Source organism: Gobio gobio (genome assembly GCF_949357685.1).
Source record: "Gobio gobio genome assembly, chromosome: 18".
NCBI lineage: Eukaryota > Metazoa > Chordata > Actinopteri > Cypriniformes > Gobionidae > Gobio > Gobio gobio.
This window is the reverse complement of record NC_137111.1, coordinates 51,295,832-51,309,823: the sequence shown is the minus strand read 5'-3', so window position 1 is coordinate 51,309,823 and position 13,992 is coordinate 51,295,832. Positions and strand designations below refer to the sequence as shown.

At 36.4% G+C, this 13,992-nt stretch overlaps 1 protein-coding gene across 2 annotated transcripts in view; it reads right to left on the bottom strand.

The window, feature by feature from the left end:
* Positions 1 to 12,475: 12,475 nt before the first annotated feature.
* LOC307142164 (NACHT, LRR and PYD domains-containing protein 12-like) overlaps positions 12,476 to 13,992 on the bottom strand; it is a 74,365-nt gene continuing 72,848 nt past the window's right edge. For both annotated transcript variants that reach the window (XM_079842782.1, XM_079842783.1), the window contains one exon: positions 12,476 to 13,740. In XM_079842782.1, coding sequence (XP_079698908.1) covers positions 13,734 to 13,740 — 7 coding nt within the window. In that variant the 3' untranslated portion in view covers positions 12,476 to 13,733. The remainder of the gene's footprint in view (positions 13,741 to 13,992) is intronic.

Below are 13,992 nucleotides of genomic sequence, written 5' to 3'. Positions count from 1 at the left end.
TATGCGACCGTTATCAGTTTGTAGTAGTAAATGAAGATATGTCACACCGATCGCAAGTTCAGTATGGAGTACCACAAGGCTCAGTGCTAGGACCGCTACTCTTCACCCTGTACATGCTACCACTGGGAGATATCATTAGGAAGCATGGCGTTAGTTTTCATTGTTATGCTGACGATACTCAGCTCTATATTTCTTCACGCCCTAAAGAAACTTACCAATTCACAAGATTAACGGAATGCATAGCTGATATAAAACATTGGATGACTGGTAATTTCCTGCAACTCAATTCAGAAAAAACTGAATTTTTAATTATTGGACAAAAAAGCTCCACAAGTAGTAACCTAGAATACTGTCTAACACTTGATGGCTGTTCTGTCAAGTCCTCGTCGTCAGTGAGGAACCTGGGTGTGCTCTTTGATACCAATCTTTCGTTTGAAAGCCACGTTTCTAGCATCTGTAAAACTGCTTTCTACCATCTTAAAAATATATCTAAATTACGGCACATGCTCTCAATGCAAAATGCTGAACAGTTAGTTCATGCGTTCATGACCTCAAGGTTAGATTATTGTAATGCTCTACTGGGTGGTTGCCCTGCTCGCTTAATAAATAAACTCCAGCTGGTCCAAAACGCAGCAGCTCGAGTTCTTACTAGAACCAGGAAGTATGACCATATTAGCCCAGTTCTGTCAACACTGCACTGGCTGCCTATTAAACATCGCATAAATTTTAAAATCTTACTTATTACTTACAAAGCACTAAATGGTTTAGCTCCCCAATACTTGAGCGAGCTCTTAACATATTATACTCCATCACGTCTACTGCGGTCTCAAAATTCTGGCCAGTTGATCATACCGAGAATATCCAAATCAACTGCAGGCGGTCGATCGTTTTCCTATTTAGCACCTAAACTCTGGAACAGTCTTCCTAACATTGTTCGGGAAGCAGACACACTCTGTCAGTTTAAATCTAGACTAAAAACACATCTCTTTACTGTGGCATACACATAAAACACTTTTTTCAATGAAATGATTGTTAGGCTGCATTAACTAGGTCAGCCGGAACCGGGAACACTTCCCATAACACCTGATGTACTCGTTACATCATCAGAAGAATGGCATCTACGCTAATGTTAGTCTCTCTGTTTTATCCCGAGGTTTACTGCAGTCAGCCGGATCCGGGCCGTATCCAGATCAGATGGTGGACCTGCGCCCAGAGAAGACCAACACAGGACCCCGAAGTGTCTGGGAGACCGTGATTAGACTCCCCCTGAAACTGCCTCATCGACACGGCATCTCAATAAATCCGTCTCCAGCGTGTTGCCTCCGATCATTCGAATATTGCACTTTAATAATTATTTAATCAACATCATCCTCAATAAACCCGTCTCCAGCATGTTGCCCCCGGTCCCTCGAATATTCTGATCTATTATGACCTCCGAGCTGTAAAACTGCCAGAATAATAATAATAATACGCTGTTTGTTAATTGGCCAGAGGAGAACTGGCACCCCGACTGAGCCTGGTTTCTCCCAAGGTTTATTTTTCTCCATTAGGTCACCTGATGGGGTTTTGGTTTCCTTGCCACTGTTGCCTCTGGCTTGGCGTGCTCAGTTGGGGACACTAAATTTTTCAACTAAACATCGAAATACATCGAAATAATAAACTAAATTAACCATTTAAACTAAATTACTGATCAAATTATTGATCTAAAGCCCACACTGTCACTGTATGATACTTGAAATTTTTCCAGAATGGCTATACAGCTGAATTAAATTATGCTGCATTATTTTCCTGTTTAACACTGTAAAGCTGCTTTGAAACAATCTACATTGTTAAAAGCGCTATATAAATAAAGTTGACTTGACTTGACTTGACTATTATATACAGCATGGGCGTCGGAACCATTGTATGTGGGACAAGACCCACCCACTTTTTACGATCAATATTGGACCCATTCGCTTTTATCGTCTCTAACATTCAGCACATGTCTGTTTACCCCTAATCGATAAACACTTATTATTAAAAACGTTGGACGCTTTATTTCCACTTTTCTAATATTTTCTTAATTTTTATTGAAAATAAATGCCTTTCCAATTTGATATGTGATGGGAAAACGGAGAAGATTGAGTTCAGCGAAAGCCGGACTCGAACCGCGGGTCAAACTAGATGCGGTGCGTCTTACCCCTACACTACTACCGCACTCAATGATATGGCGATTTCCGTAATTTTGTCTTTTCGAACTTTGTGTTTAGCAAGCAAAGCGGTATATTTGTACTTAATGTAATTAGCATCTTCTCCAGTAAAAAAATTCTGAGGACCCACCCACATTTTTTTTGCTTTCGACACCCATGATATACAGTATTTGAGTAATTATCATAAATTAGGTATCATTCGAAAGCTTACGAACTCAAAATTCATCCTGTGGTTTTTTTAAACCGTTTTGAAATTGGATGTTGCGTTACCATGGAAACGGTACTTTAAATTCTTCTAGTGGCTCCTCCCCCTAGTGGGCGGTGTCATGTTTCAAATTACAACATTTATTTTAACTACTTTATAATCAAAATCTTTTCTAATCTTGACAAAACACATATCGTTGGAAAGGTCTGTGTCTCAAGGTTCCATATTTGGTGACCGTTTTGTGATAGAAGTGACATTTGGACAGAAACTTACAGGAAAATGCATTAAAAAAAATCAATTCAACTTCAAATTTGGAACAAAACTTGGTTAGACATATGGCTTTGATTTTATAGTAATTTTAGATTAAAACATTTTTGTAAAAAATATATTTTATGTAAAATAAAAAATATTTAGTACAGTGTTTTTTATTTACAGTAAATTTAAACTTCCATAACTTTCATACTTTCATATTTTGAATTGCTTTAATTTAATTCAAATTTAATTTAGCAATAATCTGCAGTGTCTTCTTTAAAACGAGACCAAACGTAGGTCTATATTCCAAAGCATTCTTGAATTAAAGCCCTTTAAATTTGGAAAGTGCATTTTCATTTGTGTTCTCAAAAGGACAGTTAAGGGGTTAATCAATGTTGAACTGTGGTTTCAACACTGTTTTCATCTTTTGCAGGACACAAATCTAAGTAATTGGTTTATATTTAGGCTTTATATTTATGTCCACATTAGGCTTTCCTCCGATGTTGAAAGTTTTAAATCTGCACTAAAGACACATCTTTTTTCTCTTGCTTTTGAATCAATGTAATTTTTTCCAGTTATACATTATTATATATTCTGTTTTTTTAAGTTTTTGTACTTCTTTGTACTTAGTGATAGATTATACAGCACTTTGGTCAGCTGTAGCTGTTTTAAATGTGCTTTATAAATAAATTGCCTTGCCTTGCCTATATTTCTGTCATATTTTTCAGCTGAAGGGACAAATTCTATAATTGCATGTTATAAATCTTCAAAAGGGAAACACACACCCCAAGAAGCTGAACGTTCCTCAAAGACAGCCCGTTGTTTACTGACACACGCTAATGCCAATGAAATACCAATACATGTTTTCCCTCCTTCATGTTTCAAACTAGAGACCAAATGTTTTCAGTCAAAGAGACTGACAGTAAACTCATGGACAGATGCAGTAATACTCAATCTCTGATAGACAGTCCAGACATGTTACACTAACCGCCTATAATGTGTTAAAGTACAGCACTGAAACGCTCAGATGTTTCTCCACCCTCACTAATCGCTTCGATGTATTGAACACAGGAGACATGCTGACCACAGCACTGGCTAACAGGATTTAACTGATCGCTTTACTCTGCTTTTATTAACATAGATTGAGTTAGTTAATCACAGTATGCATCGCCACACGTGTGACTGCCAGCCGGACTGCGTAAAACCCTGATGAGGGACAGAAATACCCACCATCAAATCTTCCCTAAGCCTTTTAGAAGTTCAACCAGATTTATAAAGTGCAGAGTCTTCATGAACACAGCTCCGATCCGCCAGGCCAGAAGATCAGATCACGTCTTTAGATCCTCAGGGACAGATCTGGATGGGAAAACATTAATAAAATAAACTACATCATAAAATCAATGTGCACAGATGTGCAGTTAAAACAGGCATCAAAGCCTGCAGAGCCGAATTAGGACTGTATAAGATAGACCCAATGAAATGAGCACTACTGGAGTGTGAGTGTGTTCCTGTTCAGTGTGTGTGTGTGTGTGTTTGAGGGCTTGTGTGTATTATCTGAGGGCAAAGTGTGTTTCTTCAGTAAGATTGAATGGTTTTGAGTGGACCTGGAAATAGGAAGTATGGGGAATTTGGTAAGAAGTTATGGATTCGTGTTCAAGAAAAGCATAATTTCAAGAAATCTGTTGAATCAATCGAGAAAAACTGTAATACTTTGTTGTACTTTTATATATTTTTAGTTAGCTGAATGTATTTGTGTGTAAATGTAATGTAAAAATAAAAGTCACTATATTTTAGCAATGCAAAGCCTCTTGTGTGCTATGCCAGTAAAGCTCTTTGAATCTCTCTCTCTGTTTACGTGAATACATGTCAAGACTTTGACATAACTTTGTCTGTATTAAATGTGAAAAGTAACTCGGCTGTGTGAATGTGTTCTGTGAGCGGCCACAGAAATCCATCTGAAGAACAATGAGTGAATACCACGCTTAGTTGCACTTCAGCGGTCAAATACACAAAGTCATGTCAAAACACATTCACATAAACAAAGTGAATGCAAATCTTTGGGATTAAAATGATTGCAAAGGCTAAAGTTCCATGATGCAACGTCACATGAGCATAACTGTGATATAGACGATTATTTGAAATCTACATTGGTTGTCAAATGTCCCGCCTTTATAACAAGCGTTAGAGATGCCATGGGTCACGTTCACACTGCAGTTTAAAATGGAGTGACTCCTCATTCTGTCGAGACTTCAGTTATCTGAATCCTCACACTCTCAATCACTGTAGTGGGAACTCAAGCAGTTGTTTGTGCAGTAATGTCAGTCTTTTGGACAGCTCATCTGTACAGTATGTGTCTCAGTTTCAGCCCGTGGTCGAGGAAACACATCCACAACATTGTTCGCTATGACTTTACAGTGATCAAAAAACCCCAAACTGCTGCCATTCATCTAGTGCAATAATTTAGGAGATTCACGTCACATTTAAATGTCATTGTTATTGTGAATGAATGTGAGCATCTTTAAATTCAGAACAGATCATTCTATGTTTATTTAGTTCAATTTCCTTTCAAACTAAAAGACTGCTGGGGCATAAAACACACAACAACAACAACAAGACGGCAAATAAAGGCTCGGAGGAAACTGAATCTGGGTCATCTTCTGGAGTTTAGAATAGAAATCATATCTGCACTGTGTGGACAACATTAACAATCCAAAGAGCTGAAATGAAATGATCTTCAGGAGAACTTCAATCTCAGCGTCCCACTTGGAAAAGAGCAAAGGAAGCCGCTTAAAGTCAGACTTCCTACTTGGAAACTGGTGTGGAAATCTACACGACTGTTGATTCACTAGCATGTGTGTAAAACAGTGAGTTATCTCTGTTGGTAATTATACACACAGGTTTATTTGTTTCTAACTGAAAGGTGCGGTATGGAGGACTGAAATGGGTTCTGCAGTCCAAATGCAGAATATTGGAGAGCGTTGTTTCCCTGCCCTTCTCCTCAGACTCAACGCTCACTGCAATGAACTGACAATGAAGCCACACTGAAAGTTGATGAGTTGATTTATCTGTGATTTAACCACTTAAACTCTGCAGACCCTGTCCGGAATGACATCATCATGTATATATATATAAGGAGATGGTGGTCCAGTGGGTTAAACCATGGAACTGATATGCAGAAGGTTGCTGGTTCGATCCCAGCGGTCACCACCAGTGTGTCCTTGAGCAAGGCACTTTACTCCATGTTGCTCCAGGGGGATTGTCCCTGTAATAAGGGCACTGTAAGTCGCTTTGGATAAAAGCGTCTGCCAAATGCATAAATATATTTTCCATGTTAAATATCTGTGGAGGAGCTCTGACCTCTGACCTCATATGTGGTCTTTTGAAAGTCTCTACTTTCTGGAGATATGCATCACTTTGGCATTTGTTTTACACAAAGTAACTTATTTACACTAAATTACTCTGGTACCATTTCCACCTGGATTTGGCCTACCCAAATGTAAAAGCGTCCCATATACACATACAGTGTCTCTAAACACACAATACTGGTGTCGTTTTACAGGAAACCCTCTGAAGTTTCATAACCCACTGCTAAAAGTGATAAACATGTGAGTATATGTTGTCTGAGCTGTAACCCTAACCCCCAAAAAGAGATGCCTTTTGATTTTCTGGTTTTAAATTCATTGTTGAAAGTGTGTAACTTAGGCCCTGTGAGCTCTAGCACCCTGCAGACAGTTTGGGCTGTAAACATTAGATTACAGAAAACACTGGATCATGTATGCAAGATTTATTCAAATTAATCTGAATGGAGGAATATGACCTTTTTTTTATGTCATTTCCATCTAAAGAATTTAATGACACTGGGATATTGCATTTATACCACTGTATGTGGGAGGGGGTAGGAAGGTAAGGGGGGATCCTCCCCTCAGATCCATTTGTATAAATCTTGTATACAACATGATCCAGACAAAATACATTTTTTTCCAGTATTTTCTGTAATCTAGTGGAAACAGCCCAAACTGTCCGCAGGGTGCTAGAGCACACAGGGCCTGAGATACACACTTTCAAAACTGAATTTATAACCAAAAACCGTCTCTTTTTTTGGGGGGGGGGGATTACATCTCAGACAACTCACACTTACATGTTCATCACTTTTAGCAGTGGGTTATGAACCTTTGAAGGGTTTCCTGTAAAATGACACCAGTATTGTGTATTTAGAGACACTGAATGTGGGAATGGGAAGCTTTTCAATTTGGGTGGGCCAAATAAAATGACCCAGTTTGTTCGCTGGCTTCTGAAGCAGCAGGTGAAGCGGCAGGTCAGATACCTGTCTCTTCTTTTATACACATATCCTTTTCAATTATTCTTTTTATTATATCCATAACCTGAATAATCAAGGATAATCAAAATAAATATCTCTTTCTCTGCTTTCATATGTAATCTAGAGATGATTGTAATTCTGTATGATTTCATACCTTTATTTAAAACAAACAAGAATTAATATCTCAGTCCAATATTGCTCTGTACTAACGTGCTGATGAACTGTATTCAAGAGAAATGATTACATTAATATTTAGCGCGAATATTATGTCATGGCCTAAATGTTTTATTTGCGCTAAAGTTGTATCTTTTCATAATTAATTAAATATTACAGACAGCTGATTTCATTTGACAGTTATCAATCATGTTTTCTGATAATATATAACGTTAGGCCAATGAGTCTCTCCACTCTTTCACTCTCTCTCCGTGCACGCGCCAGCTTGTGTGTGTGTGTGTGTGTGTGTGTGTGTGTGTGTGTGTGTGTGTGTGACACAACGCGTACAAAGTAATAATTGTACAATCTGTTATTTTTAGGTCACGTTAACATGATAGCAATATGACCGGAGCTTTATAAAAATACAAATCACATGTAACGTTAGGCTTTGTAAATATATGGTTTGGTCTGAACTGTCAGCGCGCAGTGTTTGTCTATTAATTATGGCATAATCATATGTAACGAGGTTTAATAAGAGTGTGTAACTTGTGTATTGTATTTACGCTGCATGAATCCTTGTTTACGTCGCTTTTTAAATCTATAAAACACAATCATGACTGACTCCGCCATATGACTAACGTTAGCTAGTTCGTTCGTAGTTCGCTAAAATAGCAACTGGAAAACAACAATACATCAAATTAACACCAAAATGGACGTAAAACAATTCAAAGTAATGAATTCAAGCAGTTTTAAATTACCTCAGAGATTAACAGAAAATGGCCTAGTTGACCGTTATAACCGTTAGTCATTTAAACTTTAAACGGCAGGAGAGTATAACATTAATCAGATAAACCACTAAAGTGAGAGAGTGTAGTTTAATTAATTCGTTACCATTTTGACCTGTTTCTCTAATTATAATAGGAAACTCACATATTAATATGGAAACTTAAAAGCTTAACATGACCTGTTTAGGGCAGAGTTTGGCGGCCCAGTCGAATCCGGAATGACAGCTGAGCTCATTAGCGGTGCAGTTCCAGCAGTCTCATTGGTTAGAATTGATCACGTGATGACGCCATCTAGAGTATTAATAATGTCATTTTTGCCATTTCAGAAATGTATTCAGGGAACGGATTATTTTGAATTCAGTTTATATTTCCAACAAACGAAATTCCAAGCCAAAATAATGAAGTGGTAAAAAAAAACGGAGTTAGCACCATCAAATTCAAACTTTTCGCTCGTCTCTGTGTGTGGCAATGCGTCACAATAACCTGGTGTACGTAATAGTGAATCATTCTTTACAGATGATGGTGTGTTTGGACAAAAGACGAGTTCTTTATTAAACTCATAAAATACAATAGAATATAAAACGCCATAATTTATCAAGAGCTTGAAGCAGATAAGACAGAAACACTCACACACACCTCATGTGGCGCTCAAGTATACAGTGCTTTCCTTGCCATCAGTGCTTGGATCACACACACACACCTCATGTGGCGCTCAAGTATACAGTGCTTTCCTTGCCATCAGTGCTTGGATCACTCACACACACTCACACACACACACACACACACACACACACACACACACACACACACACACACACACACACACACACACACACACACACACACACACACACACACACACACACACACACACACACACACACACACACACACACACACACACACACACACACACACACACCATTAATAATATTGGCTGGGATATGCATAAACCTAACAACGTAGCATAATTTTGGGAATAACTTATCACGAGAGGGAAAAAATAGTTTTAGTCGCATAACATCAGTTCATGGAAACGCCGTCATTTCGCAATATTTTTATCGACTTTTAGAAAATATTGCAAAAGTTTTGCGCAAATCTGTAATGGAAACGCGGCTTCTGACAGCGCTGATAATCTCATCAGGCATTAGCAGGAATACATCACACGCAATATATGCAGTGGTTTTTAATCCTGGTTTTAAATTGCTTAAAAATTACTGTATGGCTGACTTAAAATGAAACCAAAATAGTTTGGAAATTAAAAACCAGACAATTACTAGAGGCAACAATAATATTAATAAGTGTTCACCTTTTGATTAAGCAATTTAAATTATTATTCATTAAACTTAAAATGTTAATTTATTAAACGTATTAATAAATGTTTATTTCCAATATACATTGAGTTACTTTTTAGCATAATTTTTTAGATAAAATGTTATATAGAAAACCATTGCAACTATAGCAGGGGATTTAAATAATTAAGTGATAAATAGGATATTACATATATTAGCGTATAAAATGTAATTTAAAAATCTCCACCGGAATACAGGAGTTGTCACTGAAGTGCAATGCAATTTTATTTTTACAGACGTCCACATGAGAAACAATGACCATCCGAATAGGGCTTTGACATCCCTACTGCAAAGCTCAATAATCCACTTAATAATGGCAGGAAATCTATTTCACCCAAATAAAACAGAAATTAAACAAACTAACATTTATTTTATTAATTAAATAAAGGTGCAGTTTCTTGCAATTTCAAAACATTCTCTATCATTTTGTTATATTAATGCATTTTATTTTTCCCACTGTAAAACAATCTGAAACTACCAATTAATGTTGTAGGTAAATAAACTTTAGCTAATCTTTTCTTTAGGATAGTCATGGTGACCTCGAGGAACTGGAACAGCACACACACACACACACACACACACACACACACAGAGGATTATCACGAAGCTGCTTCATGGATGATCCTTTTCAGACTTTCTTTTTGTCAATTTTTTTTCCATAAGTACTACAGTCATGAATTTTGGTTTAAACATTAACTTAAACACCGTAAACATGGGCAAACTCAAGCATTTCAAGTTGTTAGCAGTTCATCTTTTCACAAACATTTTACCACCAACGCGCATTGGATTAGTGTTAGTTTGTGTGCACTGTTGATATATGGCCATTTAACTGAAGATCAGGTGAAAGCGCTGTCATACCTCAGTTCCAGATACGCTGAAGACTGAAGACTTTGGCATGTGTGCTGTGTTTCTTTCTTCTGCACATGCGGGTTTGTAGTCCACAAAGAATCCACAATGACTCCATCAAACGAAACTGTCGTGAACGAGCATCCGCTGACTTTTCCTGTGGTCTCCAATTCAGCTTCAGTCGCTGCTGTCGATACAAAAGCTCCATCGGTCAAACTTTGACTAAACTCGTAGGGACGCACATGAGCTGTAGAAGTCTGTTTCTGACGCGTGCCTTTGCTTTGAGTAAATACAGTTAATGTCCTTACATTCAGATATGCCAATCCATTTATTGTCCAGTTGGCATTGCAAACAACGATTAAATCAATACTTTAAACTTTACGCATTTCTTACTACTAATAAATCATATATTTAATTCTAAACAAACGGCTGGTCAAATGATTGCTCGTAACACATGCGCACCTGTAACTCATCATCACCTTATTAAACACACTCTAAATACTTCTACACCCTCTAGTGTCACAAACACTAACTCATCATGAGATTCTTCAGTCAAATCAACATCAAGACCATGTTCTCATGATGTCCTCATAAAACAGCTGTAAAGCTACACACAACCTGACATACTGTAATCAACACACACATAATATAATGCAAATAAAAAGCCACTTTACCTTGGGTAACATTGATATATTGATTTGAAATGCTTATATACTATCTCAAATCAATATTTCATGTGCAAATATTTATTGGTCAGTAATTGTGTATGAGGGACCCTGGTCATCCTGTCCATGTTTATTTTGCATTAATTACTTGCTGATTGAACATTAGCTCTATGATATATTTCATATATTAGGAATGTTTTTTTAACTCTGAAGGCCTGTTGTACACACTGGGACTTACAATGGCCGCTGCGTGAAAACCTGAAACAAAAATATAAAGTAAGATCATTTTGTCATACAGCTACAATACAAATTAGCATGTCATTGTACAAATATGAAATTAAATATGGCAAGAAATGGGATGCAGACAACATGAATTGTAAAACGTTTGAATGTGTTTAAATGTTTTACAGGTAGTCATGCTGACGGAGAGCAGGCACACGGATGTTTGAGCACATGGGTTTGCACACATTATATACACAGACAAAAGCACAATAACAAGGTTACATATCTAAGAATAATTCATCATAATGCATTTTTTGTTATTTCATAAGCCTGAGGGATGAAACAGGAGTTAAAATTAACAAGAAAAAGAGGAAAATATAAATTTAGTCCACTTTTGCTTGAACATATTAACTTCTTTATTTTATATGCAAAAAATATCCAAGAGATCACAATTTTAGGTTTTCACAATCAGAAATAATATCTTAAAGATAAAACTGTGGGTCAGATAGTAGGGTTAAAAATGTATTGCTTATACTACAATCACAAAATAAATGGGCAGCTGTTTCTTCAACAAGACCACAAAACAAACTAGTTTCATCAATATTAAGACATTTATAGACAGATGAATTAAACCTGTATACTGTAATTTAGTGAAATTACAATAAAATGCTGTAACATATTTACAGGATTTTATTGGCAACTTTATTTATTTAATCTGTGATGTAAAGAAAATCAAATGTAATTTCTACATAGTAAGTTAGTTCAGGCAAGAATAAAGTTCTAAGACTAAATTCTATATTAGTACTCAATTCAAGCGTAAATATCAACAATAAAAAATTAAGTAAAACTTACTCAACATTCTGATACTGGTGTTCCCATCATGTTTTATCAGTTTTTTTATTGTTAGGTCTGGTAACTTTGACATCTGAAGTTAGTTTTCTACTCAAAATGACACATTCATACTCAAATGGATCTATCAAATGTTCCTGTCATTGTGTATTGTGTAGCAAGTATTGAAGTCTCTGTGTTCATATCTACATAATAAAAGTGAGTAATGTGGCATATGACATCTACATGATATCTATAAGTAAAACATGCACTTTCATGGTTTAATTCTTTATATTATTTGAGTTAAAAGTTTGTTAAATTTAGCTACTTACCTTAGTAACGTAGTTTTTAATACTATATGTGAAATGAAATGTTATTAATATCTGCTCAATCACTTCATGAATGTTAAGTTCAATAGTGAGTAGATTTTACTTGATAATAACAGGTTAGCACAGAGCAGTAGCAGTGACATTTACTCAAAATGTGTTGAGAGGATTTTATAAAGTAAATCCTACAAGTTATATTTCTTTTAGTGTGTACTGTACTTCAGTAAAATCACAAAATATTGCTGTAAAATAAACTACAAATTACTGTATTTCACACACAACAATTAGCTGTAAATTGCTTTGCAGTATTTTACTGTAATCGGCTCTAGGGAATCTAGTGGAGCACAGAGCGGAGTAATGGATCACAGGAAAAGCAATCACAGACAGCACTGGTTTTGCTGGAGATTTGGCCTGGGCTAAACTGATTGCTTCTGCTTCACATGATATTGTGATATTGTGTTGCCCTCTAGTGGTGAGCTTGAGAAACTGCTTTTTCTGTTTCAGGTCTACAGCTTTCACAGGAGAATCTCTGCATCTGCTGTTGCATCATCAACTGAACGAATGAACCTTTCAAACCAAACTAAATTATTTTATTTGTATATTTACACAATATGCCAATACATTTTAAAATACATAAATTGGCAAAAGAGAAAATTATACTCGCTGCACAAAAAGGGTTGAATGTAGCTAGACTGGCGACAGCTAGAATGCGGTGGATTATGGGTCATGAATGCTGTGACTGCTAAAGCTGAATCTGAGTCTGGGCTGGTGTGGGAAACTTCATCATCTCTCACTGTAGGACAGTCAAAGCTTTGAGTCTGATGAGCACAGACATATTTCTGCATTATGAGACAGACAGAACCTCATACTCATTTAAATATAGATATTCTGTATATAAAATAAAGAAATACAAATGTAAAATAAAATAAAATAATGATAATAATACCAGTGGTATAAAGAAATATACATTTGATTGATTTAAATCTCTGTACATGTATTTAATGATTTAATATATATTTAAGTACTACATTTGAGAATTAAAATATTAATTTCTTCATTATAGATGAGTTTAATCCCAACATTAGTATGATGTAGGACACTAAAGACTCCCATTCCTGCTAATGCAGCTCATCTGATCTCAGATCAGGCTCTTCCTCCTCTATTTCAGCTCTTAAATCAACAATAACCAGTCAACATTACTCATCATGTGTGTGTGTTTCTATTGATGCTGCGTTATTAAATCTGAACGTCTGAATCTCTTCCTCCTGTATGCATTAGTACTCATTATAAATGATAATACACAAGAGCTGGTATGATGAACTGTACATGTGTTAAAGCAGTGCTATTTGAAAAACTGCATGTATATAAACAGCTTGAGCTCATAACAGCTGTAGGTTTGGCAGTGTATTTATGAAGTGCTGTAGAGCAGCATCTCAGCTAAACTACCAACACACATATTCATTTATTACAGTGTTATATTGAGAACCTCCTGAGGATCTTTAATCTGATGGTGGCTTTGCTTGAGCTGTTGATGTCTCTGGTTCCTCCTGAGCTTTAGCCCAATATAACCAGTGCTCCTGCTCCAGCTCTTCCTATAGGCTGAAGGAGGAAGTAGAAGAACATAATCAGTGCTCAGTGGAACAAGCTGCACATTATATCAATATTTCAGTTACTTTGAGTACAAAGTGTAATAGACTGTAGCCAACATTAAATTACTGTAATCAGATTAGTTACTGATCTTACATTATTTGGCGTACATATTGTCTCTAAATATTTATGTCTTAAATATAATACATTTAAAGTTAAATCCCCATGTGTGTGTGAGTGTGAGTGGTGTAAAGTGATGTTTCC